Raw genomic sequence first — 27,857 nt, forward strand, 5'->3', positions numbered from 1 at the left:
TAGGGTAAGTGAGCTACAGGCCTTATCTTCCAAACAACCTTTTACATCCTTTTCCAAGGATAAAGTAATTTTGAGAGTTGGGTCATCTTTCCTTCCGAAAGTTGTGTCAGAGTTTCATTTAGCACAACTAATTGTACTGCCAATCTTTTTACCCTCATCCTCAATCATCTAAAGAGGAGGAGAGTCTAGACCCAAAAAGGGCACTAAGGCCACTAAGCTACTACATTGCAAGGACTGCAAGTATTCAGCAAGATGATCAGCTTTTCATCGGTTATGCTGGCCAACGACATGGCATGGCAGTGACAAAACAATCTCTAGATGGATTGTAATGTGCATAGCAGAGTGTTACTCATTAACAGGCAAAGATGTGCCTGAAGGTTTGAGGGTGCATTCCACTAGAGTGGCTGCTTCTTCAACTCTGGAAAGAGGTGTGCCGGTGCAAGACATTTGTAGAGTGGCAAACTGGTCGTCGCTTCACACTTTAAGTACATTTTACTGTGTAGATTATTTTTCAGGAGAGGAAGCCAAATTTGGCAAGGCTGTCCTGCATAATATTAACAAATATGAAAGTTCTTGGCACCCACCGCCTAACTCAAACTGCTTTGGGAGTCTATCAAAGATGAGGAATACGTAGGAGGACACAATCCATTCAAAAAAACAAGTTAATTACCCGTGGCAAGGTTCTTTTGACTGGGTGGTCCTCCCACGTTTTCCTCATCGCCCATCCATCCCCTCTTGTCTGCTTAGAATTGTACGTGTCTTACACCTACCTTTCTCACAACATCAAGATTGTCTCCTCATATGACACAGCATTCAAGTTAAAGGAGGGAAAAAAATGAAAAAACGCGGTAACGGTTAGCGCATGTGCTTCATTTATCATCATCGATGTCATGAGTGTTGCTACGGCGCCCTTCGAGGACGAAGACTCGACGCTGCACAATGCTCAACCCTATGAAAAAAAATTCCGAAGCAAGCTGCAAGCAGACTTGAATGTCAAAGATGAGGAATAATTGGGAGGATCATCCAGTTGAAAGAACTTTACCACGGGTAAGTAACTTGTTCTTCTATCTGACCATCCCACTAAAACTAATAACTAAACATTAGCGGAATCTATATCTTCTGGCACCTTGACTTTAGCCGTATGTCTCCGAGCTTTATCTCAGAGTTGTTCCACTAGCAACAAGTCTGATTTTGCCATTGACTGGAAACAAGTTAACAGAAACTATTAATCTGGTTTCCTAATGTCTCTTTTATGAGCTTCTGTAGTTTGTGCTGTATATTCATATGTTGGTTATCTCAGAGCGTGCAAGACCTATCAATGCTGTTTGTCTTTCTGGATGTAGTCTTTCACATTCTTTCCTCAGACCCTTTAAACTTGACGCTCTTTTGGTTGGGGTTTGGTATAACCTTAACGATGGTATCACGCCACTAGTCCTAGGGCCTCTCTACTGGGTTCCCCTTTCTCCCCCTTTGATTTTTGAGATTGATACACCTTAGAGTGGTTTTCAAAGTCTCTTGGTAATGGCTTCCACTGTTCCTCCACAATTATACTTGGTAACGTTCTCACTCTTTCCCCATGTACACATTCATGCTTTCTCCTCTACAGTCCTCTTTGCAGTTCCTTTCAATTAATATATGTGGTACTGGCTTCCTCCCACTTCTGTGCTTCACCCTGGTACCTTCACTTCTGGTGGGATTGTCGGGGCTTGGCATCAGCACAGGTCGCTTTCCTTGACTCTCGGTCTCCTCTTTCTCAACTCTTCTGTGAACTCACTCTCGGCATCTCGCAGTGTCGTTGTGCTCGGCGTGTGGCTGCCGACGGGAGGTTTTGTTGTTGTTGCTTGGACCCCAGACACATCACAGCTTTTCTGTGGTCACACCACCATGCAGGACTGTCTCCAGTATTCTGTCCTGACAGCAGTTTTCCCACTGTCTGTTGCGCCTGGTCTCTGGCATTTACCTCTAATATTCCTTCCTTGGCGGGCTGCATTGGGCTCTGCGGCTCCACACTGCCCCCCCTTCCAAGACTTTGCTACATCCGAGGGCTTCCCCTGCGTATGGATCCCTCTCCCTTCTCACTCGGTTAGTCCCTGTTGCATACAAGTTTACGTTCAAAGGAGAATTCTGTTTTCCTTCCGGTGTCATATTGGATCCAGCACTAACTGAAGCCAAACAAAAGGAAGCACGTTCGTTGTGATTGAAGGCAATCCGATATAGGCAGATGGTGGTGCCTGCATAGGGAGTTCTTTGTGGGAATGAGAGTCCTTATCCCCTAGAGGGGATTCACTCCCAGTGAAGTCCCACTTGACCAGACCTTTAGGGAGAGTTTTGCAGAGCAGGTGCACCCCCTTGCCCTCAAAGGGGGTGGCTCTGGGGAAAAGGGGTGATTACTCTAGATTTGTCACTCCTCTTCCTCCTTAAGTCTGTGGCTTCCCCTTCGGTCTTGAGTGAGAATCGGCTTAAAATTTCTATATTTCCTTTTTCTTTTCCTTTTCTGTGCTCCACCGTAAAGCAAAAGGGATAGAGTGCTTTCAGGTAAATGGTGAATGGTCTATTTTTAACCTGAACTTCGTTCCCATTAGGTATTTATGTAGATGTACTTTGGCCCACTTGATAGCTAGGGCCTTGAGTTCTACGCTGGCATATGATTGTTCACGAGGAAAGAGCTTCCTACTGGTGTATAGTCAGATGCTCAATGTCGTTGTGCTCTTGAGATAGCACTGCTCCCAAGCAACTTTGGAAGCATCTGTCTGGAGGATGAACCCTTGATTGAAATCTCTCATTTGGAGTACGGGTTTTTGACAGAGGATGTGCTTCAAGCTTTATAGCTTTGCTGATCTTCTTTTCCCCCCAGGTCAATTTCTGAGGTTGACAATTCTTTAGTTTGTCGATGAGATTAGCCACCAGGGTGAAATAATTAGGGATAAACCTCTGGTAGTATCCAGTTAATGTCACGACAAATGTTAATCCCAGCAAGGCTTGAATGTCTTGTTTCGACTTAGGTTTTGGGTTGGTGTTTGTTGCACCACCTTCACTTTATCGGCCTGGTTTTGGAGAAGGCCATTCCCAACAATGTATCCCAGATATATGACGGCTCATTAGGCTAAATGGCTTTTTTCCTAGATTAGCCTGTAAGCCTGCTTTCCAGAGGGCTTGAGCTATGGTATACAGATGTAGTAAGTGCTCTGGCCAGGTATTACTATGCACTATATCATCCAAGTAGGCTCCACAGAAAGTGGCATACAGTCTCAAGATTTTATCCATGAGCCATTGAAATGTGGCAGAAGCTCCATGTAAGCCAATGGGAAGTACCTTAAACTGAAATAAACCTTGTGGTGTAGAAAAGGCTGTTTTCTCTTTATCCCCTGAGTTTAGGGTTACCTACCAATACCCTTTTGATAAGTTAAGTGTGGAGTTGTATTTGGCAGTACCCAACTTTTCAAAAAGTTCATCAATTCTGGGCATGGGATAATTGTCGAAGGTGGAAATTGAGTTTAGCTTCCTAAAGTCAATACAGAAGCACCAGGATGTGTCTGGCTTTGGACCATAACAATGGGGGGAAGACCAGGGACTCTCGGATGGATTGATAATGTCAGCCTTGAGCATCTCCTCTAGTTCTTCCTCAATAATGTTCAACCTAGCCTCTGGAATTCAATGAGCTTTAGGTTTATTGTTTTGCCGCTTGTATCTGAATATAATGAAAGAAGTTGGTGACTCTACCTAGGTGTTTGAAAAACACTTTGGGGAACTGCCCAGTATGTCTTTAGGATCTTCTTGTTGGAAGAGGGGTAATGACTTGGGGAATCAATTGATTCTCCACCTCTGACTTGGTTAGTCCTTCAGACTCTTTATACTTGTCTCTCTTTTGATTGGGGTTTAGTGTACCTTTAACAATGGTATCAGACCACCAGTCCTAGGGCCTCTCTCCTGGATTCCCCTTTCTCTGGCTTTGGTTTTGAAAGTCTCTAATGGCTTCGACTGTTCCTCTACAATTATACTTTGTAACTTACTCGCTCTTTCGCCATATGCACATTTGTGCTTTTTCAATTATCTTCACTCCCCTTTGCAGTTTCTTTCAATTAATATATGTGGTACTGGCTGCCTCCCCCTTCTGTGTACCACCCCGGTACCTTCACTTCTGGTGGGTGGATTTCCGGGGCTGGGTCGCGTTCCTGGACTCTATTCCTCCTCTTTCTCAACTCCAGTGCAGCCTCGCTCTTGGTGTCTCGCGGTATCAGTGTCCTCGGCATATGGCTGCCGATGAGAGGTTTTGTTCCTTCCGTCCTCTACGGTTTTGGCAACATTAATTGGGCACCAGGCCCACCACAGCTTTTTTGTGGTCACGCCACCACGTAGGACGGTCTTCAGTGTCCCATGCTGACAGCGGTTTCCCCACTGTCCGTTGCGCTGGGTTTCCGGAGTCTTCATCTGGTGTTCCTTCCTTCCCGGGCTGTGGCAGGCTCTGCAGCTCTTCACTGCTGCCCCCCCTCCAAGATGTTGCTACGTCAGAGGGCTTCCCCTGAGAATGGCTCTCTCTCGCCCTTCTCGTTCGGTTCATACCTGTTATATATAAGTTCACGTTCAAAGTGGCGTTCCGTTTTCCTTCAGGTGTCATATTGGATCCAGCACCACCTGAAGCCAAACAAAAGGAAGGCACATTACTTGTGATTGAAGGCAATCCCATATAGGCAGATAGTGTTGCTTTCATAGAAAATTCCTTGTGAAAATTAGTCCTTGTCCCCCTAGAGGGGAGTCACTCCCAGTGAGGTCCCACTTGCCAGACCCTAGGGGAGTGTCTTGCACAGCGGTTTCACCTCCCTGGCCTCAAAAGGGGTGGCTCCCCCCAGGGAGAAGTGGCAAATACTCTCGATTCGTCACAACGATCATTTCTGGGCTATGTTTAATACACAATGTACAAGTAGCATCATTTGTAACAAAATTCGACTACACAATCATTTCTGGGGTGTGCTTAACTTCTGTTTCGTAATTTCCTGGGAGAGGTTAGTCCCCACGATGAAACTCTTTAGACAGTGCAACGCTGTTATTGCATTTGTTGTTTGTATAGTGCTTTTGCCACCCAATGGCTGCTTTAAAGCACTGGAAGACCGTTTTGGAAGCAAGGTAAGGCTTGTGTTGAAATTCAGATGTGTCCTCAATGCTGGAAAATGAAAGTGTAACGTCATAGGAAATCCATTTGGAAAGTGATTATTTTTATGGTGACCTGTCACAACCCAGAGTCCAACTTCCTAGTTCCTCAATTCTTTCACTAGGAAACCTAACCTGCTGGGCTTCCTACTGATGAGCTGGGTTTGTTGTAAGGAGTTGGGTGGGAAATAACAGCAAAAAGCTCCCCCTCCTAAATTAAGATTTCCCACATAAGTGTATGCAGCTGAGCCATTTGTGTTTTTTTTATTGGGACCAGGTTACTCAATCGTCAATATGTTGTGTGCAGATAGTTTCTGTCCCTAATATGCTGTGGGGGTTTTACAGAAGTCAACACAAATACATTGAAAATGGGTTGAAAGAGGGAATTGCTCTGTTCCATGCAACCTGCTTTCACGTCTGCTACCTTTTGCTTTCCTTTGTAACCATCCCTTACCTTTCCCTTTTCTTCTGATCCTTTCCGATTTCCTGTGGTCCCCCCACCATCCCATCACGTGGGCAGTGAAAGTTCAGAGAAGCAACAGGCAACTTACCTGGGACTCCCGCTCCAACAGGCACAGCAGCTGCCACACCTACCAGCACTATAACACCTACCACCACCCCGAGCATGGCAGGAAGCCCGCCTCGAAAGGCCAGAAACCACCTGCCTCAAACCACCTCCGTAATGTTCCACGCTTCTTCCTCCTGACTTTTCCTTGCCGCCTCTCATGCTTTGCTCATTTCAAGCCTTTCTGCGTTGTGTGTTGTGCTTTTCCCCCTCTGCTGTGGTCGTAGGGATGGGGCCTAAAACCTAATTGGGCAGAATTAAAAGATAGACAATGGTGTCTTAAACATGATCAAAGAGGTTATTGATAATAAAAGGTTCTTTCAGTAACTCACGGGAACATGACCGCAAGTTGTATCATTTATGTTGAACCCACCAGAGCAATGAAATACACAAATAGACACATTTCGTACTATGAGTTGTTGTCTCCATCGATTTTGACCATCTTTCTAGACTCTCGCAAACACGTAATTGCAAAAATTACACTTTTATCAATTAAATTGGCCAGATGACTTCATGTCCGCAGGGAAACACTTTTCTAGTGCTGGGCTTTTTTTTCAAGCAATTGTCCATGGTGACTAAGTCAATTTTCTTCATTTAAAATTTCCCAACACTGTGACGTGCGGATCCTTTGCCTTGCTGATTTTGGAATTCTCTGTTTCATCGGCAGTGGGGGTGACCTTTGCTGGTCGCAGAGTTCTGAAACGTTGTGCATTTTGCTTCCTGAGAAGGGTTGGGTCCCTATATCTGTGTTATTCTGATTTCAAAGAGTGCACTCAGTTGAAAGAATTCCTTTTACTTCCAGGTCTCAATGACCAGTGTGAGGTTTTCTTGGCTGACTGTCACTACACAATCTTGCCTCATCTACAGGGCTTCTGAAGATCTGTGGCGGCACTGACGACCAGACACACACAGCATTCCTGCATATTGCCTATTGTCTTGCAGTAGACAATGAATCAAAGAACTGGTCAGTCCAAGCGGTTATGGTATTAAGTCCTTTATTTTTGTTTAGGAAGGGAGTGAATAGGTTGCGTGGGGACTAACAAGGAGCTGATTTCAACCTTTTTCTGCCCCCCCACCCAAATCCCAAGGTTTCTCGATATCTTGTTTTTGGTTCTCCAGTAAATGTTTGTTGATCCTCATCGTGTCACGTATTGTTATCCTGAATCTTCATAGTTGGTGTTTCAGGCTTCAACATCTTGCTGCTATTCTATCCGAGTGAAAGGCAGGTTCCGCTCGTGCCTGCTAAGGAGGCTCTTCCATAGCTTCCTGTCTATTGCTTTGCCCAAGTGTCCTATCCTGGTTATCCGCCACCCACCCCAACCTGCCTCTCCCCTTCATAGTCACACCATGTGCTCATACCCAGAGGACCTTCTCTTTCCTCCCTGTGCTAGCCATAAACCCTGGTGTGCTTTCTTGATGCTTCTCCACATTCTCATTCCCCCTCCCCACAAAGTCGCGCACCCTGTGTCTCTTCATTATAGTTTCTCGCAACGTCCACCTTGGCTCTCCTCTCTGCCACCTTATGGGTTCTTGTCTTTCTCCTTGGATTTGATACCCCCTCATCACTCTTTCGCTGTCACTCTTCCTTGCACATTCTCTTCACTTGCTCCTTAACCTTTCTATCCCTCTTCTTTGCATCTTCTCTTCACCACTTCCTCCCTACTCCGCTCTTGATTCTGCCTCCTGCCTGACTCTTATTTCTCCTTATATCTGATATCCACCTCCTCCTCACTCTTTTGCTATCTCTCTGCCTTGGATTTTCTCTCCACTTCCTCCTTAACCTTTCTATCTTGTTTCCTCTTTAAATCCGCTTGTCACCACCTCCTGCTTAGCTCTTTTATCCACCTCCTTAGGCCTCCTCTCTACCACCTGTTCCATGGGTCTCGTCTTCTGCTTCTACTTAGTCTTTTGCTGTGAGTCCTCCTTGGATTTAGTGTTCTTGCCAAACTCAGTTTTACTCTTCCTCTCTACCTCCTCCTTAGATCTTCTCTCCTCCATCTTCTCATTAGCTGGCCGGCCCTCCACCAGCCTTTCTACTCTCATCCCCTCTTTGCTCCTTCATCCTCACAGCCTCTCCAAACTCTTGCTGCGATTCACCTCCAAACACCCATAACTGACCTTTGGACATTCTAGATTATATGGGCCTCCGCCCCCCATATAACCTGGTTTCCTGGAACATCCCTGGCAGGTTATTGGTGTCTTGAAAGGAAAGAGATTAGCTTACTTAATTGAATACACAAGAACATGGACTGAACCTACAAGAGACCAATTCGCCATTTTGGAAGCCATGTACAGTGCACACATTTGCAAAGATTGGCATTCCTCGCTGCACACGTCCATTGCTGCTACCTGTGCTCCGCATGGATTATTTCTCCTGCGGGAGCCGAGCCAATATGGAGATGCAAAGCAACAGGTTTTCGCTAACTGTACATGGGTGTAATGAGACCTCTGATTTACTGGCCATAACATACCCCATAATAACCTCTCTTACAGGGACAATCTGTTCCCTTCCCAGAGGATTCTAAGGCAGGTTTCCATCCATCAAAGCGTGATGCCATGATTCAGGTCAGACTGACTTCTATTCGCCTCTTCCAGAGAGAGTCACCAGTACCAAAAACTGGCTAAGCTAAAACCCTACCCGTTCAGGCTTCCACCACGTAACATGACACAGTAAATTTATGTTATGTTAAGCATAGTTATATAGCGCACGTACACCAGAGGCATCTTGGCGTTAGAGATACAACAGGAAAAGCTAAGGAAAAGAAAGCTCAGAAAGAACAAAAAAAGATGAGTTCTGACAAATGTCAGAACTGTAAATGGTATTCAGTGGCCCTAAAAGAGAGTGGTAGAGTATTCCGCAGTTTGGCCTCTAGAATGGAAAAGGCGCGACCACCACTCCTAGCGAGCTGAAAAGAATCAGAGCACGAACTCGCCACTGATGAACCAGCTGGGTGAGGTCGTCCACCACTGAGACCAACACACTCTCTGTGCCAAAATTAGCCTTACAAGCCGCAGCACCTCATCAATGTAAGTGGTGGTTTTTCCACAGCCAGATCAGCCACACCTTTGAGTTACCAGATCACTGCAGGAGGAATGGCCCACCAATTCCCAGTATCTTTCTAGGAAAGAAGAGATCCAGAGACTAAGCTCTGTGTCATGCCACACTCACTGTTGTGGAGATAGCCGTATAGTCCAGAGGTGAGGGCATAATACTCTGTCCTTGGTAAGAGGGTGAATATTACACTGCCCACTGTGAGGGCTTCATGAAGCAAGACACAGACAACAGACTTATATTTCAAACTAAAACACTTTATTAAATCAAATGTCAGGAGGATTGAAGACCTATCTTGCCCTATGGTGAGGTGGGATTTTCCTATCGGAATAAAACTAAGGAAAGTCTGAATCAAATAGTCCCACTTGAAAGTCTGTCTGTGTCCACAGCTTATAGCCCTCAACATAACCAAAGAAACAATGTTCAACTCAAAGGTCAGTGCTTCTTCCAGTTCTCAGCTCTCTTTCCCCAAGTATCAGATAGTCCCAAAAAAGTCTCGAGATCACCTCCCTCGATCTCTAAGCAACATAGGTCAAGATAATCCTTGGGGTTCCCTGCCCCGAGTCTCATGCAACACAGTTCAAAACAAAAAGGGGTCTTGAGAACTTGCTCTCAAGACAACATGAACAGGTTTTTCAGCCTCAGGGTTCCCTTCCCAAGACTTCAACTTCACCTTTTGTACTTGCTTTAGTTCGTTTTACCAGTTGGTTTTCCCAATATCCTGGGTCTTCAGTATTCAGGGTTCACTGGTCTAGGCACAGTTGTTAGACCGTGCGGTCCAGCCATTACAGTTTACGCAACCAGGATCACTGGTCTCTTCAGCCCCGCCAGTTCCTTAGCACTTGCTCCTGTGTACCAAGGGTTTCCTTGGCACTTGCTGTTCCTGTGCACCAAGGGTTACCTTGGCACTTGCTCATGTCCACCAAGGTGTTCCCGCTTAGTGTCTTTTGGTTGGCCTCCTAGCCGTATGTACAAAGTTCCATTCTGTTTGGCTTCTCCTTGTTAGCCTCTTAGGATATATTTTAATATTCTCTTTGTGCTTCACAGGTAAACCGCTTAATGGTTTTAACATCCTTTGTATCCAAGTTCCTTTCAATTCAATAGTAACTTGTGTTGCTTAAATTTTAAGTTTTCATTCCGAGAAACACTCTGGTTATTTGAAATACATTCCTGTGGTGTAAATATGAGTATGCTTTTAGTTTGGTATTCAAAAGAGATGGGCCGGCACTTGGCTGCGGTGGGCTCCGGAGCTACCGAGTGTCCGTGTGTCCTTCTGACACTCACCGGAGGTTTGCTCCTGCTCTCAGTGGCTCTTGTGGTTCCCCTCTGCTTCCGGAGCCGGGAAACGCTGTAGTTGCGAGCCCTGCTTGCCTGTCGGATGCTTCTTTCTTTGCTCCGGTTCTGTCTGTTTTTCAGTGGACGCAGGCGGTGTCCTCTTTACTCCTGGTCTGCCGGTGTCCTGGTTCCCTTTCCAGTCGGACCACAGCTGCCTCTTCGTAGAGCGGGTCCCCTGCTGGTCTCTGCATGCCAGCCTTCCTGCTTCTCCCTGGGGTGTTCCCAGTCTCTAATTTTATGTACCTTCTAACAGGCTGCAGGTGTGCCTGGTCAATTAGATCTACCTGACCATAATTAGGAAGACATGCCTGACCTTCACAATGCTCGGGAGGCAGCTTCCTCATCCCAGTACCTAAGTGGTAAAAGTGTCTAGTGTTCATTCCTCTTAGTCTCCTTTCCTCGTCACAGTACTGTCACATGGCACATTAGAGAAAGTGAGGGGAACAGGCTTACAATAGCCCATAAAGTTCGGGGTAGGGTCATGTTGGTTATTGGTAGGAAAGAGGGGCTACCATGTCCCTCCAAAGGGCTCCACACTCCTAGTCCCCAAAGACCCTCCACCCAGCTGATCCTCTCTCGCTTGTCCACCTCCAGGGTCAGGGTCCAAGAGCGATGGCCTTTCCCTGGCCACTTGCATAGTGTATCCATGGGGAATAGGAGTGAGAGTACCTTCCGGTTTCTCACACCACACAAGTAAGAGCAACATTTATTTTGGAAAGGTTCATGTTTCGTGGTTTTACCACTCTTTCGGATGCTAGGGGGAACTGCAAACTACCGCAGTAGTTCCAGTGCCATCTTGCATAATGTTTGTGTGGGAATATGTTCCTTGGCAATCCATCCACGTAGAACAAGGGTGGGAGCACCCAATCAGGAAGGATTTCAGTTTGCCTTGTTTAGCTAAACCCAAAACCTACAGGAAGCTGATGTTCTTAAAAGGTGCTCCCTTCACAATCATGACCAGCCCTTGTTTGTTATAGCTGCTGATAATGTGTCCACAGTGACACCTTCAATAATTGTTGCAGGTTGTGCGGGACGGTGTTGCCAACATTATAAATACAAAGTTTAGAATGATGTAATTTTCATCCGGTTGCTTCTTTACAGTTGGTCCCTTCAGGTTTTTGTTGTTGAAGTTATTGTAAATTGCAGCATACGCCATTAGTGGCCCATTGATGTTGAGTGTGTGGTGAGGGGTGCGGATAACTGCTTGATAAGCCACGGGAATGTCCACTCATTTAAAGAAGTTGCGATCAAGTGAGAGATGCAGGTCTCTGGGTGAATGACCGGTTCCACAATCTTTCGTTTCAGGTTTGATTATCCTTTTCTTAAAATTCATGTTTGTGGTGTCTGAACTAATCGCTGTAGTCACTTTCCTAGTTTCACCTCTTCCTTGTTTGACAAACTGTTAAAGCCAGCACATGTGGCAGGGATGAATTTCTACTTCTCTGCATTGTGTACAGAAAGCGAGCGTGGTCGTTGCATCCATGTGCTAGTCTCAATTTTCCTTATGAGAACATGCACAGTATATTGATCTGATGAGTGGAAACTCAAGGGGCTTCATCACAGCCACTTCTCCACTTGCCTTTTCATGAATATAAGTGTCGGAAGAAGAGGAGGAATGTTGTGCAGCACACATCCTACTTATGCGGTGGAGGTTAGGTCAGAATTTCATTTCAAGCAGAACATCGCTTTTCCTGGTTTTCTTCCAAGGCTGCTCACACCCCAAAGGGAGAGAACCTTAAAGCTTGGTGTGAGAAGAGCTTTCTCAGAGTCCCAGACCAACGTCTTAAATGTTCATGTTCCTACATTGCTTCTTTGCTGCTGTGTAAGCAAGCAGAGCCCTTTTCAGAAAAACTGAATTGCCCAGTGTTAGAACATGATTCTGGCTTTCCTTCTGCATATTGGGTAACTGCAGAGCTGAAAGTAATCATCCTCCTCCTCCCATTCTGTGAACACTGGTGTCTTTACCTTTTCCAACTGATATGTATCTCTCTTTACTGGCCGGAGTTCTTAGGTGGTATCAATGTATGGAGACATCAATTAATAGTAACAACTTAAGTTTCTGGCTATGAACATTTTGCTGATCAATTAATTTGTATATGTTAACAAAGATGTTCCAGTCAAAAACAAACATTCCAAAAAGCTATTCTTTTAAAAACACATACTAGAAAAGGAGGAGTTTAGGGGAGTGGTGATGAAGGTAAATCTGCTCAGGAGCAGATAGTTCACCTTATGACAGGCCGTTGTGGATAATAATTCTGATCGCCCATTGAGGGGTTCTGGTGACATAAACAATGAGATCAAAGGCCAAGCAATTGGGGCGATCACCAGGACCACAAGATGACCTTCTATAGCTTGTTGAAAATCTAGTGTTTTGTTGTCCTTTAAAATGTGATCAGTGTCTCCATCCCTATGTCCCTAATGTACACCTCCCCCCACCGCCAACACCTTTCATGCATCTCTGTACAGAGCCAAAAATAGCTATTTTATTTATCTGCCTGATGTTCGTAAATGTGCAGTTGGTCGCAATCTATTTTTTTTATCAAGAAAAGCATTCCTCTCTTGGCCCTCAGCTATGCCTTTACTTGGAAAACAAAAGCCCATTTGTACATACATAGCTAAACCCCCTCCATTGTTGTGCCTTTCTCTGATATTGAAATGCCAAAGAGATGACTATTTGGAAGGATGAGGGTGCATGCAATGGCACATTTGGTGCCCACTGCGGCCCCGGATTTCTTCACTCCTAATAAAGAGTGTAAACCTGTTTAGCAGCTATTGGCATTTACTCTAGGAGCTTGTTCTGTGCTGCTCTTCGTCGGCCTGCCAATTTTATCAAATTAGCCCCCCAAGCTTTCTATTTTAAACTTAATCAGCTTTGAAAAGTCCTTCCCTATACTCTACTGAGCACCCACCATATGGTGTGGGTGCCTTGATAGACTCCTCATTGGTTTCTGCTAATGCCCTCTCTGCCGGGCTGGCTCCATATTTGCTGGATCTACTTCTGGGAGTACAAAACACTGCAGTTAATCTGCTTTTCAGGAAAAGTAGTTGCGATTTGGTTTCTTCTCTACGCTGTATCCTACATCCGCTATGTTGAACGCTGTGCTGTGTTTTTTAAGGTCCTCTGCCCAGATGTAAATATAGACACAGCCTTTCTCCTCCTAGCCAACAAAATCCTTCCACGTACTCGTGTAAGAGATCTTCTGGTTAACACCTTAGAACTGTCCCTCGCCCCATTGTCAAGTCAAGCAGAGATGAAAGGTTTGCATCCAAGGCATGTGACGTTGAAATGCTTTTCCTGGGAGATCTGCTGTCGGACCATTTTTGTTAACTTTCTGCAAGAAAGTTCAGTTCCTTTTGTTCAACCAGTAGATCTCTTCTCAGTGCCAAATATTGTGCTGTTGTCGTCATTGATCTGCTCCAGTGTTTGTTTTCTTTGATTTATTTTTTTATTTATACATTTATATAGCGCCAAAGCCCGTAGGCATCAAAGCACATTACATAAAACATAAAAAAAATACAAAAGAAAAACAGACATGGTAGTCACAATACTGATGTATACAAACAACGCATTTAACAGTAACCTAATGGCACTAGTCCAACTGAGCAGCGTGGTCTAAGATACACTGCCTCTGAGGGATTATGGTACAGCTACGAAACAAGCAAGGCTGTACAGTAATCACTGCTTCGATTTGACTGTCTCCATTAGGAGCTTATAGCCAAACTCTATGGGGACTAGCAATGTCCAGGAAGGGGTATTAATGCAGCATGGATACAAAGCAGGAAACTAAAACAGGAAATAATACTTCAGCATGAGAAATTCCAAATTAGTCCAGAAGGTTTCAACAAAACTCAAGAAACAGGATACAAAAGTCCATAGCTTTGGTAGTGAATAAGCAGAGCATAGAGATGCACCCTAGGCATTCATCACAGGATCAAATTACAGATTGAAGGCCCTCTAGGTAAATATTTACAACAACTAAGAAACGCAGGTAGGGTACTATCCCCACAGCCCACTAAGACACACATCGCTGTAAGGTTGAGAACACCAGTCACTCTGGTCCATTCTGCGCAGGATTTTTAAATCAGAGAGTCTAACCACACCCGGTCCAGTTCTCTACCGCAACCAGGCAAGAACCTTATTGTGCAGGCCTTCTCTAGCCTCTTTTCCTTCCATTTTCCAAATGTTGGTTATAACAAAATTTATTTGATCCATAATAAAATCGTGCAAATTTGGGTCCTTTATTGTTGGCATTTGTGACTTTTTTAGATGAAAGTTCCATGTGGGTAGAGTCTCACATTTGGCTTTCCTCGTTGAGGGCCGATTGGTTGTTTTTTGGTTGGATTTCTGGTTAGAAAGCAATGAGGGGGGTGCTATATCCTGTATTAGGTTCTTGGAGGGCAGATTGGGAATTGTTATTTTTTCCCTGCTGTATAGGCATGGTGGAACTAGATGGCATCTCGCTACAAACAGTTTGTACAGCTTGTTCTCTTATCTCCTTTAAAATACGAACTTGACAAGCATTGTTGACCTTTAATATCTTAGGTGAGACAAAAAGACTGGACAGCTTGTCTGTTTGTGACGCAATATTCACTTTAGGCGGTTGCATGTCCGCCACCCAATCATTTAGGGCATCGGTGTTACCGCTCCGTAAACAGGTCAGGAAAATAGATGACCTTGGAGACGATATGTACACAGGAATCGATATTCAGCCTCCAATTCTAGCTCCCCTGAGTACAAGACTCAGGCTTCCTCAAAGAGGGGCTCTTCTTTACAACGTAGCTCTCTGCTGTTTCTATTGGAACAGGCAGAGGTGTCAGTTGAATAAAAGAGCGGGGAGAACACACAACACCAATACCAATGCTGCAAAGGAATACAAAGATATTAGACAGTGCTGAGAAAACAAGTAAGCAATCAAGCACCCTATGGGACAGGAAATACCTAGGCAGGGATTGGAGTGGAACTTTCCCCGGGATGGACCTCTCAAGGGTTAACGATTTCCAGGATTGGAGAAAACGACAGGAAAAAATAATAAACAGGTTATTTAGTACAGGGAAGTAAACCCGGGAGGCATGAGGGCCGCGCTAGCACTGGGTTGGTGCAGGATCAGGAGAACGCCAATATGCACTTTGAAAATAAGTTCGTTGAGTGTTGTAGTTCAATGAATGTCCCAAATCCAGTAGAGAGGAATACCAACAGAGCAGTAGGTAAATGAGGTACAATAGTCAAAGATGGCGCTGGCAGAAATAGCAGAAAACAAACACAGTTGGTTACCTGAAACACACTCTTCCCAAACGAGGGTTGGAGCAACTGAGGTGTTCCGAGTAACCGCTGACGAATGAGTTGCAAAGACAGCAGGAGCATGGAAGGACAATCTAAATAACGTTCCGCGTCAAATACCAGAAGATCACGACAATGATAAGGACGGAGAGAAGGCAGTCCAGGGGCAGTCCGGGTCGATACCGTAGAGGTCTATAAGAAGTGCCAATGGAATAAGAGACGTAACAATCCAAAGGTTCAGGCGTGGGTCGGAACCAGGAGATTAAGTCGGGATTTTGTGATAAGATTTCACGATGGAAAACGGACTTAACCGCAAATGGTAAGAAACATTAATTAGCAGCAACAAGCCCTCTGGAAGACGGCAGTTTTAAACCCATAAGGGGGGCGTGCCTTGTTGTACGTCCTTCATGTACGAGACGTGTCAGCTGACACGGGTTCCGCCGTAGCTTGTACAGACGCCATGGCAACCTGTATCTGCTCCACAAAGGAGCCTGTGAATGGGACGTACTCCGTAGGGAAGTTTTTCTCTGCTGAAGTGTAACAATCAGCCAGTAGACTCAGGTCAAAAGGATCCTTACATAGAAGTAACTCTTTGGCTATACTGGCCATAAGAGCAGACCATTGAGAAGGATCAGTGTGCTCAAATTGAGCTAAAATAGAAGACACAATTCCGTTTGTGGTGGTGTGTCTCATCAATCCAAAGCAAGCAGAGGCTGGTGCTGAGTAGAGGAGGAGGCAGCATAGTCAACCTATCGTAGATTATCGGTTTTCCTTTCACTCTCTCACTAATTATTTTCTAGTAGAAAATCACAGATGGACCATTCACAACAACAAACCGAAGAGCGAACATTTTTTGTACCTAAACACACAAAATCAGAAATAGAAATTAAGAAAAGTGTAAACGTAATAGTAACAAATAACAGAGTGCTGTTCTTGTTAAAGTCAAAGATATAGAGTTCACTAATCAACAAAACGTGTGCAACATTGCAATGCTATGTAGCCCGTCTAGATCAGCGACATTCAAACCTTCTCATACCCCCTTGAGTAAACATATTGTTGATGACCCCCCACTCCCCGCTGCCCCATTCAGTAAAAGTAGCGCTCCCGGGGCCCTTCAGATACCTTATCTGCTTAGATTTTCTATTGAAGCATTCTCTCTACTCCCTTTTTGATGTGCCTCATGCCCCCCCCCGGCCTTACTTCAAGCCCACAGTTTGAAGACCATCTCATCATCATAATGGTATATTCTCATGAAGAATCACTTGTTTAAACTCCAAAATGAACAAATAGAATTCTACGTTTTGATTCTTCTTGATCATAATACAGAATTAATCTAATTGGATATTTATGCAGCATCATTTTCATAACTGTTCTTGCTGTCAACATGTATTTGTCGTCCTTTCAGATATCAAACTTTCATCAAGGCCATGGATTGTTCGAGACCAAAGCAGGGATCTGAAACGATATGAGGCAGCCACCATTCTCAGTCAACCTATATTGAATAGGATGACTGAGAGTGGCACCTGCCTCGTCATGTTTTCAGACCTTGCTTTGTAATCCATGGTCCTGATGAAGGCGTGATATCTGAAACTCGGAAACGTACACCTTGACTGTGAGAACACCTATTACTGCATATCCTATTCAATCAGATTGATTTTGTACTTAAAGATGAATAATTAAATATTTAGATTTTATTTTACAAAAACGTATATTTGTATGTGCTCTGACATAAAAAAAAGTTGTACATTCGCTACGTTAATAAAGTGCATTGAAATATTCCAGCAGGAAAAATTCCTTTTGATGTTTGCCTACCTTTCTCATATAGCTTGATGAAAAACTGGAGAGTAAATAGATTTTATTTGTTTCAAAATGCAACACAAAAACCGAGGGTCAGAAAAACAGTCCAGGGCATAAAATACTACAATAAAGAGAAACCCAGTGAGGAAAAATGAGTCTTACCAAAGGTCTGGACATGGACCTTATTGGTTTGCATCTTGAACAAGAAGGTCTAGCCTTTCAGATACCTGAATTGCTCTTAAGAAGGTGTGTTGTGGAAAAACCTAATACAGGATTACAATACAGACTATCTAGAAATGTAATCACATACAGCAGGTTTCATTTGCTCCTCCTAGCCAGCTTGTTTACCCCAAAGAACCAATCGGCATGGAGCATAGGCTTCTTTATCCCATGAGTGGTGCTTGTAATGTCAGCCAAAGGCTGTCTCTACAAATGGGGCGAGACATGCATTAACACCCTGACGTGGTCTATGCCAGGCTGGAATTTGTTGCAAGGCCTGTGCCATAGAAGCTCAAATGCAGATCCAATGTCAAAGTGTTGATTATTTGCCACTAAATCACATGTATAGGTGTTTACAACCTGGGGCTCTCCGGATTTTTTGGACTGCGACTCCCATGATTTCCCAGCATTCATTATGCTGGCTAGGGGTTATGGGAGTTGTAGTTCAAATCCTCTGGAGAGCTAAAGGTTACAGACTCCTGCTAGGAGATGTGATGTTGTGACTGTATTGTGGACTCGGGAACCAAGAGGAACCATGTTCTAGTTTAGGATTTCCCACTAAACTAAATTGTGATCCTCACTTTCCACATCTATCATAAATGGTAATAGGCTAGCCCACCACTAATAAACACTATACATAAACTGCAGATAATATAGTAAACTAAAATTAGGAATTGAAGGAATGTTGAAAATGCTCGGGCCAGATCTGCCCCGTGCAGCTGTTGGCGGACACATTCAGAGTTGATGGCACAATGTGTCATCACTGCTAAGTGGTATGTGGTGTTAAAGAACAGTGATGTCTGATTTAATTAAGTTTGTGATAATGGTGAGTTAGTGCATTGCATTAGTGTGAAGTCATGTCTCTGCAATTAACGCACCACACCCCAGGCACAGCAATGTTAGGCAGAGTTTCCATTCTGTTTGGCCAAATACTGTTTGGTGTCTCACAGTTGGTCTTAGTGGTCTTCACACAGCGGCCTAAAAATATGATTATTCGGGGGTGAACCTTTATTGGGTTCTTGTCCGTCTATCTCCTCTCCACGTGTTGTCTTTGTTGTGTGGTTTTTCTTTGCATGACCCCTTTTTGTTGAACTAACACCATTCCATACACCATTGTCATAAAGGGATGCAATGGGTTGGCCATCTTCATTGGTGTGTAGATTGAGTCAGAACTTTCAGACCTAACGAAGAGACCCTTGATTAACACACAATAAGGCATGTGTGTTGTGATGCACTACCCTGAGATTATACTGTCTGACGGTCAGTGTTCCCGAATGGCATCCACTGTCCGAGGACTCCAGTAGTCTTGGAACACTCCTGCCCTATGATGTTTAGCCTATATTTTTGTTAGAACACTGACCAGCACTGGGATCTGGAACACACTGGTTTTGTTGTGTTTGCATGAAGTGTGATGATCTACCCTGAACATCGGTATGGTTTCCTATATGTGCTCTCTCTTACAGCAGCCCTGGTGTCTTCGTCTTTTTCTCCTACCTCTATGAGCGCGTACAGCCTGAGCTCACTGAACATGGGGACGCTACCTCGCAACCTCTACCCAACAAGCCCCCGTGGGACCCTGATGCGAAGGAGAATGAAAAAGAAAGACTTCAAAAGTTCATGTAAGTGGTAGATTCGTCGCCTGCCTATTAGGCAAAGCGAGTTAGTGTTCTGAGCAACCAGTCGCGTACCTTTCGGATTGTGGTGCCGAAGGCAGTTCCTGCACTTAAGCTGTAATTTGTAGACAGCTTCAGCAAATTGGCCTTTATATACATATTTAAAGAGTTAAGGAAAGTGTTTTCTTTTCCCTTCGGCCTTTGGCACCTTGGTGTGTGAAGATTTTAGAAGATGTACTTTTTAGCATATATCTTTACTAATTCATGCAGCACTGCAGGCACCCCAAGGGCTTCTTGGGGGTTAATGGCATCAACTGGGTGGGTGCGAGGAACCAGTGCACTCTCCTCCACTTTGAATGCTCTACTCACACTAACATCTTCCCTGGCACACCTTCAGACAAGCCAGATAGTCGACCCCCGGAAAGAAACCTCCAATCGACGTAGATAACTTGCCAAATACAGCCGTGTCATCACAGGACCCTAAATGGAGAAATCATCCATTGGCCGGCAATCACACGGCAGAATCCCCAAACACATCCTCCTACAAGATGGCCACCATCCAGGTCATCGATAACATCGCACTCCACATCCTGCACAAGGTGGTCCTCTGCCTAATGGTCCTGCTTGACCTCTGCCACATTCAACAGAGTTAACCACATAGCTCTCCTCAGAGTCTTCGCCATATGCAGGTTTTGCCGACTCAGTGCTGCTTTGCTTGACCTGCTACCTCAACGAAAAACACCAGCTCGCTTATATGGGTCCAAGCAGACCCCAAAGTTGCATCATTGCTTCGGATACCAGAATGTCTCCAAACTCTCACCTGTCCTTTCAAACACTATATTGATCCCGAGCAAAACACCTGACCAATCGTTGCATCAAAATCCGCCAATATGCAGACGACACTCTAATCTGCTAAAGGGTCATCACAGTCACTGGCCTCCACCGGCTAGAGCACTGCCCCTCCCCCAGTGACACATAGATGTCAAATGCTCACTGTCATAGGCCAGAATAATCAATGGAAGTCTCAAAACCAAATGAGTAGGGAACACTTTCGATTTATTACCATAAAATTCAGGGGCCTATAAGATCTACCTGGATGCAGCTATAACTTGGCAGATCATGTCTCAATACAACCAGTGTAGTTATTCAGGAAAAACAAATGCAGTGAGAGAGGTCCAAAAGAGAACACTACTCTAAGATAGGGCCATGTTCCAAGTCCACTTTCCATAGACTAATGACCAGTTTGTGTTCTGGATATTATATTGAGGGGTTCACACAGTCGCTCAGTTACTGCAATGGTTAATGGTTCTAGTCCACTATCTGTGTAGCGTTGATGACCAGTAGCCTCCTGGGCGTGAAGTAGGGGGTACAGTGGTGAGCACCACACATCCTGATACCTACGATGGCAGCCGCTGACAGTCTATTCCTTTGCAGACTATCCTCTGAGGTGGATTTTCATGCTACAGCTGTCTCTATGCCCCCACCCAAGGGCAGTGTTTGCCGGTCCAAGAGTTGGCAGCGTCTTCTCCTCCTGTGGCAATGTACCTCGCCCCCAACAAGGATTTCTCCTTCCTTTCTCTCTGGTTACCGCCAGGATCTGGCATAGGACTCCCAGTAGACAATGACCAAAATCCCCCCCCCCCTGCCTGACCGAATACTGTGCAATATCTCTGAGCATTTGCTTCCTCCTCCTTTCTTTAGCTATTTGCCTTCTTTAGCACCAACTATTCCGTGATATCCTTCCCCTTCTACCTCTGCTTTCTCTCCCTCCGCCAACTCTGGCCTTTCCCTACTGCTCCTTCTCTCGTCCTCCTCTGCTCTCGATATACTCCTTTCTCGCTATACTGCTCTCTCTCTACACTCGTTCACCTCCAACCACCAGCTCAATTCTAGATAGAAAAGAGTTCTTGTCCAAGTGCGCTCATACCCCTTAAAAGGTGAAAAAAACACAAACATTCATTGTTGGCATTTTATTGCTGAATCTTGAAATGTTGTCCAAACAAACTCAATGTATGATTATATCTCAGCCGACGCATGTTTTCGACCATTGTAGGTCTTTTTCAAGGCAAAAAGGTTGGCAGTATGTGTTGGGTTGAAAGTACTATTAGATTTTCTCAAACTTGGGTATTTTTGTGTATACAAAAAGATAGTTTTTATTGATGATTTTTTTAAAACTTGCAGTTTCTTAAAACGTCCTATTGTTAATACATTTTCAGTTTATATAATTGTTTTTAAAAATCCTATTTCTTCAAACGATTTTTTATTGTGCAGTATCAGATATATGTGATTATGAAGAAGTGCAATTTGCCAAAATAATCTTGTAAAGAATATTTATGGACAATCGATAATGACAATTTTTTATCCATATTGACGAACGGTAGTACTGCAAAAACGATTATATTTTTATAACTTGTTGCCTCTAAAGAGCGTGTGTATCTACTAGGCGTACACAAGTGGAAAGAACACCTGCGGTTGGACAGGTTTAAAGAAGTTAATCTGTGCATGTAAATGGCTCTACGTGCAGTTTCCATTCCTAGGAAGCAGTCCACGCTGCTTTGTAAGGGGCGTGTTGGGGGGGGGGGGGTGGGGTCTGCTGCGGATTGCCAGAGGGACATGACCTCATTCTCCAGCCCCTGGTCTCCCCTTTCAGATCTTTGGCACAGAGGAAGGTGCAAGCCTGCCAGGGGTCTCCACATACCCTATCCCAGATGATTTACTTTCCCCAAATACAAGCATTTAGGATGGGCTTAAGTATTAATACTTATTTTTTATATTTCCACCGTCCGGAATTGACACTTACCTCTTCGGACACTTCAAGACCTGTCACTGTAAATGTGCTTATTGTCCCCTCGAAGGCATGGCCATCTGACCTCCCACTCATGTGGTGGTCACTAAGCCAATCATACATAGGGTGCCCTGCAGCCGGGCCCTCCTGCACCTTGGGAAATACTTGTTGTTTGAACTGTGTTTGGAGAAATGAGCTTGGCACTTTGCCCCTAAGCTTCTGCCCCACAGTTAGTTTGTGAATCCCTGTCATGGCCTTTTTGAATGGTTCTTTGTTTTTATGCATTCCCTTTTTTTAAAAACCGTTTACATTGAATGTTTTTTTAAACATGCATTTCTAAAATCTGGCCCTCACCCTTTTTGCCAGAAAGTGCAATATTTTTGGTAATTCATCGTCTTACATTTAAAATATATATTTTTTAATTGTATGATATTTAATAGAAAAGTTTATTTTTATAATACTAAATCTGGTGTGTAGTGATGGTATTGATTATCCATTTGCTGTTTTACTTTTTTGTTAATGTTGATAAAAAATGTTTTCATTGGAAATGCCATGATAAAATTAGTAATTATAATATATCTTATTACTTTGCATTAATGAAATATTCTCTATTACTTTTTGAGATGTGTGTCTCGTCTAACTTGAAATTATATTAAGAATAGGCAACATTTACAGTTCTTGTCTATGCATTTTATTTCATTTTTTCGAATTTTTGAAATTCATCATTCCTGTTCATCAACAAAAATTGGCATGCTGGGCTTCGTCTTAACATGTTTCGACAACTTCACATAATGGCCAGCATTTCACATGCTTTACATATGTGCAGGAGAGTTTTTAGCAAATGTTTCTTTGCTGACGAAGTAAAGGAACTCAGTCTCTTCTTCCAGCAAGGTTGCTGACAGATGTCTTTTTCTGGAATCCGAGTTCTCCATCCATCCATGCATTCTCCAGGTTTCCTGCTTCACATAATGCTAGGATGATAGTCAATATGAGCTGCAAAGTCAATGCCAGGTGTGCCTGGACACTCATCATTTGCACCTCCAAGCATGTGCTTTGGAATGTCTAGTTATTTGGTGGCTGGACTTCTTCATATTTCAATCACCTCAAGAGCTCCTGGATCTTTTCAGGAGGAAGCAACTTATGTACGAAGGCAGCCAATCTTTCAACAGTTCTTGCAATGAGAGGCTTGTTCTGTTTGCACAGGGCTTCCTGGTGGGTGGTACCCTCGGGCAACATCTCCTCTGGCAGTACAACATGGCCTAATGCATTGGAGCACGATCCAAGGGACTAGTCTGTCTCAACATGGCTTGGGCCAATAAAAAAATTATTGGCAGTGTATATTGTGTGGGGCGCATAGCCCTGTGCGCATCTCTCCAGATGTAGTTCTTGCTAGGTAATTCCCGGATTCTTGCATTCCTAAAAATCTAGGTATTCACTGGTTTACGGACACCTTCTAGGTGGGGCATGGGGCTAGTCCCTTACCCACTTGGGGTAAGTAAGTGCTTTTGAAGTGACAGACCATAGAAGACCCATCGCTGCAAATTCTTTTTTTGTAAACATTTAAATTTCTGAAAGGAAAATGCTGCTAGATAACTGAGGGGGCCCCAGATAGCTGTATGTAGTCCCCTGAACCTAGTTTAGAAAGAGGAGACTAGGCACAGAGGAAGAGCATCTCTCTGTGAGTCGTCTTCTACAATTTTAGACAGATCTTTATCAAGGTTTTTATTGTAAAGGTGGTTCCCCAGAAGCTCCTGCTCTCATGATTCCTCATCTCCCTCCTACATTATATCTAGTGGTGCCCCTACCGTTATCCACCACCCCCTTAGTGCCTCTGAATGTGGAGGTTCCCCAGCCCTTGCTGGCAGCACCAGTTGCATCAACTGAGGCTGACACCCTCCATCCTCGTCCACTTGTAGTGGTGCATCCAGCATTCCTTCCAAATGTAAAGGTTCCTAAGCTGTCTTAGGCACCACTGGTTGCCTCAGCGGAGCCTACAACTCTTCCTCTACTACCACAAGTGTTGTTTCCACTGTTATCCCCTTTAGCGCCTCTGAATATAGCGGTTCCTCAGCACTTGTTGTCACCACCGGTTGCATTGGCTGAGCCTGATACTCACATTATCCTCTACCTCTAGCAGTGCCTTTCCCATTACCTCTCTTGGCACATCTGAATAAAGATGTTCCTCAGCCCTTGTTGGCACCACTGGTTGCATTGGCTGAGCCTGAGCCTTTTCATTCTGGTCTACCTCTAGCAGTCCCTCTTCCGTTACCTCTCTTAGTACCTCTGAATGTAGAAGATCTTCAGCCCTTGTTGGTGCCACCAGATGCATTGCATGAGCCTGACCCTTTGTCCTCCTCTGCCTCTAGTGGTGCCTCTCCCATTACCTCTGTTACTACCACTGAATGAAGAGGTTCCTCAACCCTTGTTAGCACCACTGGTTGCATTGGCTGAGCACGTCCTCCCCTACCTCTCGTGGTGCCCCCCTTTATCTCCCTTAGAGCCTCTGAATGTAGAGGTTCCTCAGCCCTTGCTGGCACCACTGGTTACATCGACTGAGGCTGGCACTCCCCCTTCCTCGTCTCCCTTTAGCAGTGCCTCCAAATGTAGAAGTACCTCAGCCTTTGCCAGCACCACTGGTGGCCCCAGCTGAGCCTGAAACTCAGCCTCTTCTACCTCCAGTGGTGTTTCCACCGTTACCTCTAAATGCCTTTGAATGTAGTGGTTCCTCAGCCCTTGCCATGCACTGGCTGCAATGGCTGAGCCTGGCAGCCTCCCTCCTTCTCATCGTCAGTGTCCAGAACGTGGCTTTTACAGGGGTGAAGACTCTACAAGAGGTGAAAACTGGCAACCCATGGTTTATGGCATTCCATGAGTGCATGCTGGGTGTTCTGCATTTCCTGGACCTGCAACCTCCAAAGCCAGAGCCCAATAAAATATGCCGTTGATCCTGTCGGGAATGAAGGAAAAACTGCCTTCCTGCTACAACCCGATGTCATGAAGAGGACAAAGAAACCTTGGGGGTTGACTCACCCCACAGCTCTAACCAGTGGAACTCTGGATGCCAAATACAGAACTCTAGTACAATAAACTATCTGTGGGGAACATCTGCCAGTTTATTCGGCATCAGTGACTGCTACGGCTCATAGTGTGTGCTGATCAGCTGCCTCATCAACTTCAGCATCTGTCCTCTCGGGGTAAGACAAGAGGGCTCAAGACTCTATAAGGAAGAGAGTTTACCTTAGCAGGGCCCTCCACCTCAGGAAATCCTACACACGTGCCATAATGGCAGTCTGTAATATGAAGATGTCATGATATTGAAGAATTCTCACAGGATCTTCTCCTGGAAAACCAGATATCATTCTTTTCTGGTATTGGAAATGGGGAGCTTGTTCCTGGGATGTGGTCTGCCGCAGGGCCACGTCAAAACACTGCCACCAGAGACATGTGCAGTGGTCTTGACATGCTCAGATCAGAATGGATGAAAAGCAACAAATTGGTATTTGAGACTCAAGAGAAAGTAAGATCACTGCTCTTTGATGTGCTGGAACATTTCTATTCTTCCACAGACGAAGAATTGACCAAAGACAAAAAAAGCAAACACGCTTATAGCCACACTTATTTCTCCCATTCGAGCAAAACCAACTTACAAATCAAGACACCAATCTACTGGAATGGGGACAGAAGCAGGGCTCCAAATGGTTTCATTCCAGGTCCCAAGTCCTGAACCATCTCGATTCATCTTCCTCGTCAGCACAGGCAAGGAAGAGATAGGGCTAACAATTAAAGGTTTCATTCCTTCCTCCACCAGTCATACGTTTAAGAACTGACAATCAAGTGACAGAAGAGCACACCACCCTAGTATTTGTATTTATTTAAGTAAAGGGTGTCATTTCAAGCAGAAATGACTTGGAGTAGACCGTAACAGAGAACAGTGGCAATCCCAGGGTAAGGTGCCTTTTCAAAAGAGCGTTTTTGGATTAAGTGACATACATCATGGGTGAAGGGGGAAATAGGAATATTAACTAGGGACAGCGGCTGGATGACAATTCTAACATTCAGAGCCTGAGGCCAGTAGTGTGCTTTTGACAAATTGCATAGAGTAGTCCTGAGGGGAGAATTCAGGATGGGGGGGTTTGTCTGGTCATTTGGATAGGAGGCTGGGGTATTGGGGGGGGGGGGCTCTTTTCATTGATGATAGGCAGACCTTGCGTCTTTGAGTAGTCCCATTGAGGAGATGTCTGTGATGGCCAGAGAGAGAGAGATCATTTCAGTGGAATGGGGCAAGTAGTGAAAAGGAGTGAAAGCGGGATGTGACCAATGAGGGTGGGGGACTGATGGGTTATAAAGAGACAAGCGGAGAGTTCAAGGCCAAAGGGGAGAGTACAGTGAGAAGTATTCAGTGATGTAGTGGGGGGAAAGACCAGGTATGGATTTATAAACGAGTAGCCAAAGTGTAAAGAGATAGTAGTTTTACATGAAGAGCCATTCAGTGTCGTCATGGTAGGTAGAGGTAGGCGAGTATCTAGGTAGGTTGAAAGGGGTGTGTGTATCGCAAAGTTGAGGATTTTGTTAAAGGAAGCGAAAGAGTAGATGGGTAGACCACAAAGTAAACCCGCACAGTAGTCCAGTTTACTGAGTTTAGTTAAATTTTGTGTGAGGTCTGGGCAGATTTTTCTAATGTTTGTGAGAATGAGTGTGGCTGCAGTAGCAGTGATCGTGATGAATTGGTAGTTTTTCAACCCACAGGCAGAGTCCCAAAGATGTGAGACATGGTGTGAGAGTGAGGAGGTATGGGGGAAAGAGGTGGGTGAGGAGGTGCGAGAGGCATGAGGTTTGGGGGAAAGTGTTGGGAGAGGGGGGTGAGAGTGAGGTGGTTGGGGGGGGGGAAGAGAAAGGAAAGTGGGTGTTGAGGTTTGATGCAGGAAGAAAGATGACTTCCATCATAGAAGACTCTAGGATGAGGCAGTGTAGTGTCATGGAGTGTCAGATGCCAGTTAGTTGGTTGTGCATTCGGAGATTGCAAGGGTTCTTGAGGGGAAGAATATCGAAGTATCATTAGTGCAGAGGTGATAGTCAAAGAAGGAAATTAGTTTGCAGAGGGAGGAAGTATATAGGGTAAAGGGGCAGAGATCTAGGACTGATCTTTGAAGAACACCCACAAGAAGGGATGATAAGAAGGAGGCACTGGAGTCCCATGAGATGGAGAAGCAGCAGTTGGAGAGATGGGACACCCAGTCTAGCACAGTGTTCTTGAAGCTAGGGAGGGAAAGAGTTGGGAGGAGAGAAAGATGATCTGAGGTGTCAAAGGCAGCTGGAAATTCTATAAGGATAAAAGGAAAAGGAGTGAGACTGCTGGGCAGTGATTCGAGAATTGACTAAGTGGGTGAGCACCGTCTTGGAGTTTTTGGATTAAGGTCCAGTAGCTGTACTTTGAAATATTTGACCAATCAGTTGAAGACAATGCTCTCAGGGATTTTAGAGTGGTAGGGAAGGAGATAGGCTGGTCTGTAAAATGAGGTGTTGTTGGAATCAGCAGTTGGTTTCTTTTGGAGGGATATGACTGTGGCTGTTGTGTAGCAGTGTGTGAAGATAACAGTTGAGAGAGGTTGAATAAAGTGAGAGGTGAGCAAAGTTAACAGGTTCAAGTTCATTAAGAATATTTGGTGCACAGGGGTCAATTAAGGTAAGGGTTTGGTTGACAGAGTGAAGTATAGGCAGACATTTAGTGGGGTAGGTGAGGGAGAAGCAATATTGAGAGTGTGAAGAAGGTGGGAGGATCGGAAAATTAGTCAAGGGGTGAGAGAGCTAGAAGGGTGGACATGGCCGCCCTTATTTTCATGATTTTGGTGGAGAAGTAGGAGACAGTCATCTATGGAGTGCAACGAGGAAATGGAGCAGTTGTTTGGGTAGCATGGCCTGGAGATGCCAGGATGTGAGCTGAGAAACTAAACCAGATTAGTGTAATCATAGGAATTGGTTGTGTCCAGTGCTTTGGGCATTTTCAGTTGAGTCCTTGTAGGCAGCGAGAAGAGTGGAGGGTCGTCAACTGCAAAAGCAGCAATGCATTG

The 27,857-nt window shown here is 44.7% G+C and overlaps 1 protein-coding gene across 17 annotated transcripts in view; it reads left to right on the top strand.

The window, feature by feature from the left end:
- GRIP1 (glutamate receptor interacting protein 1) overlaps positions 1 to 27,857 on the top strand; it is a 1,760,673-nt gene that overhangs the window by 1,472,897 nt on the left and 259,919 nt on the right. For 10 of the 17 annotated variants that reach the window (XM_069629739.1, XM_069629748.1, XM_069629732.1 and 7 more), the window contains 2 exons: positions 5,666 to 5,824; positions 18,855 to 19,010. In XM_069629739.1, the coding sequence (XP_069485840.1) occupies positions 5,666 to 5,824; positions 18,855 to 19,010 (315 nt within the window). The remainder of the gene's footprint in view (positions 1 to 5,665; positions 5,825 to 18,854; positions 19,011 to 27,857) is intronic. The other 7 variants (XM_069629741.1, XM_069629743.1, XM_069629745.1 and 4 more) reach the window with 3 other exon arrangements.

Source organism: Ambystoma mexicanum, chromosome 12 (assembly GCF_040938575.1).
Source record: "Ambystoma mexicanum isolate Mex_15411 chromosome 12, UKY_AmexF1_1, whole genome shotgun sequence".
NCBI classification, from domain to species: domain Eukaryota; kingdom Metazoa; phylum Chordata; class Amphibia; order Caudata; family Ambystomatidae; genus Ambystoma; species Ambystoma mexicanum.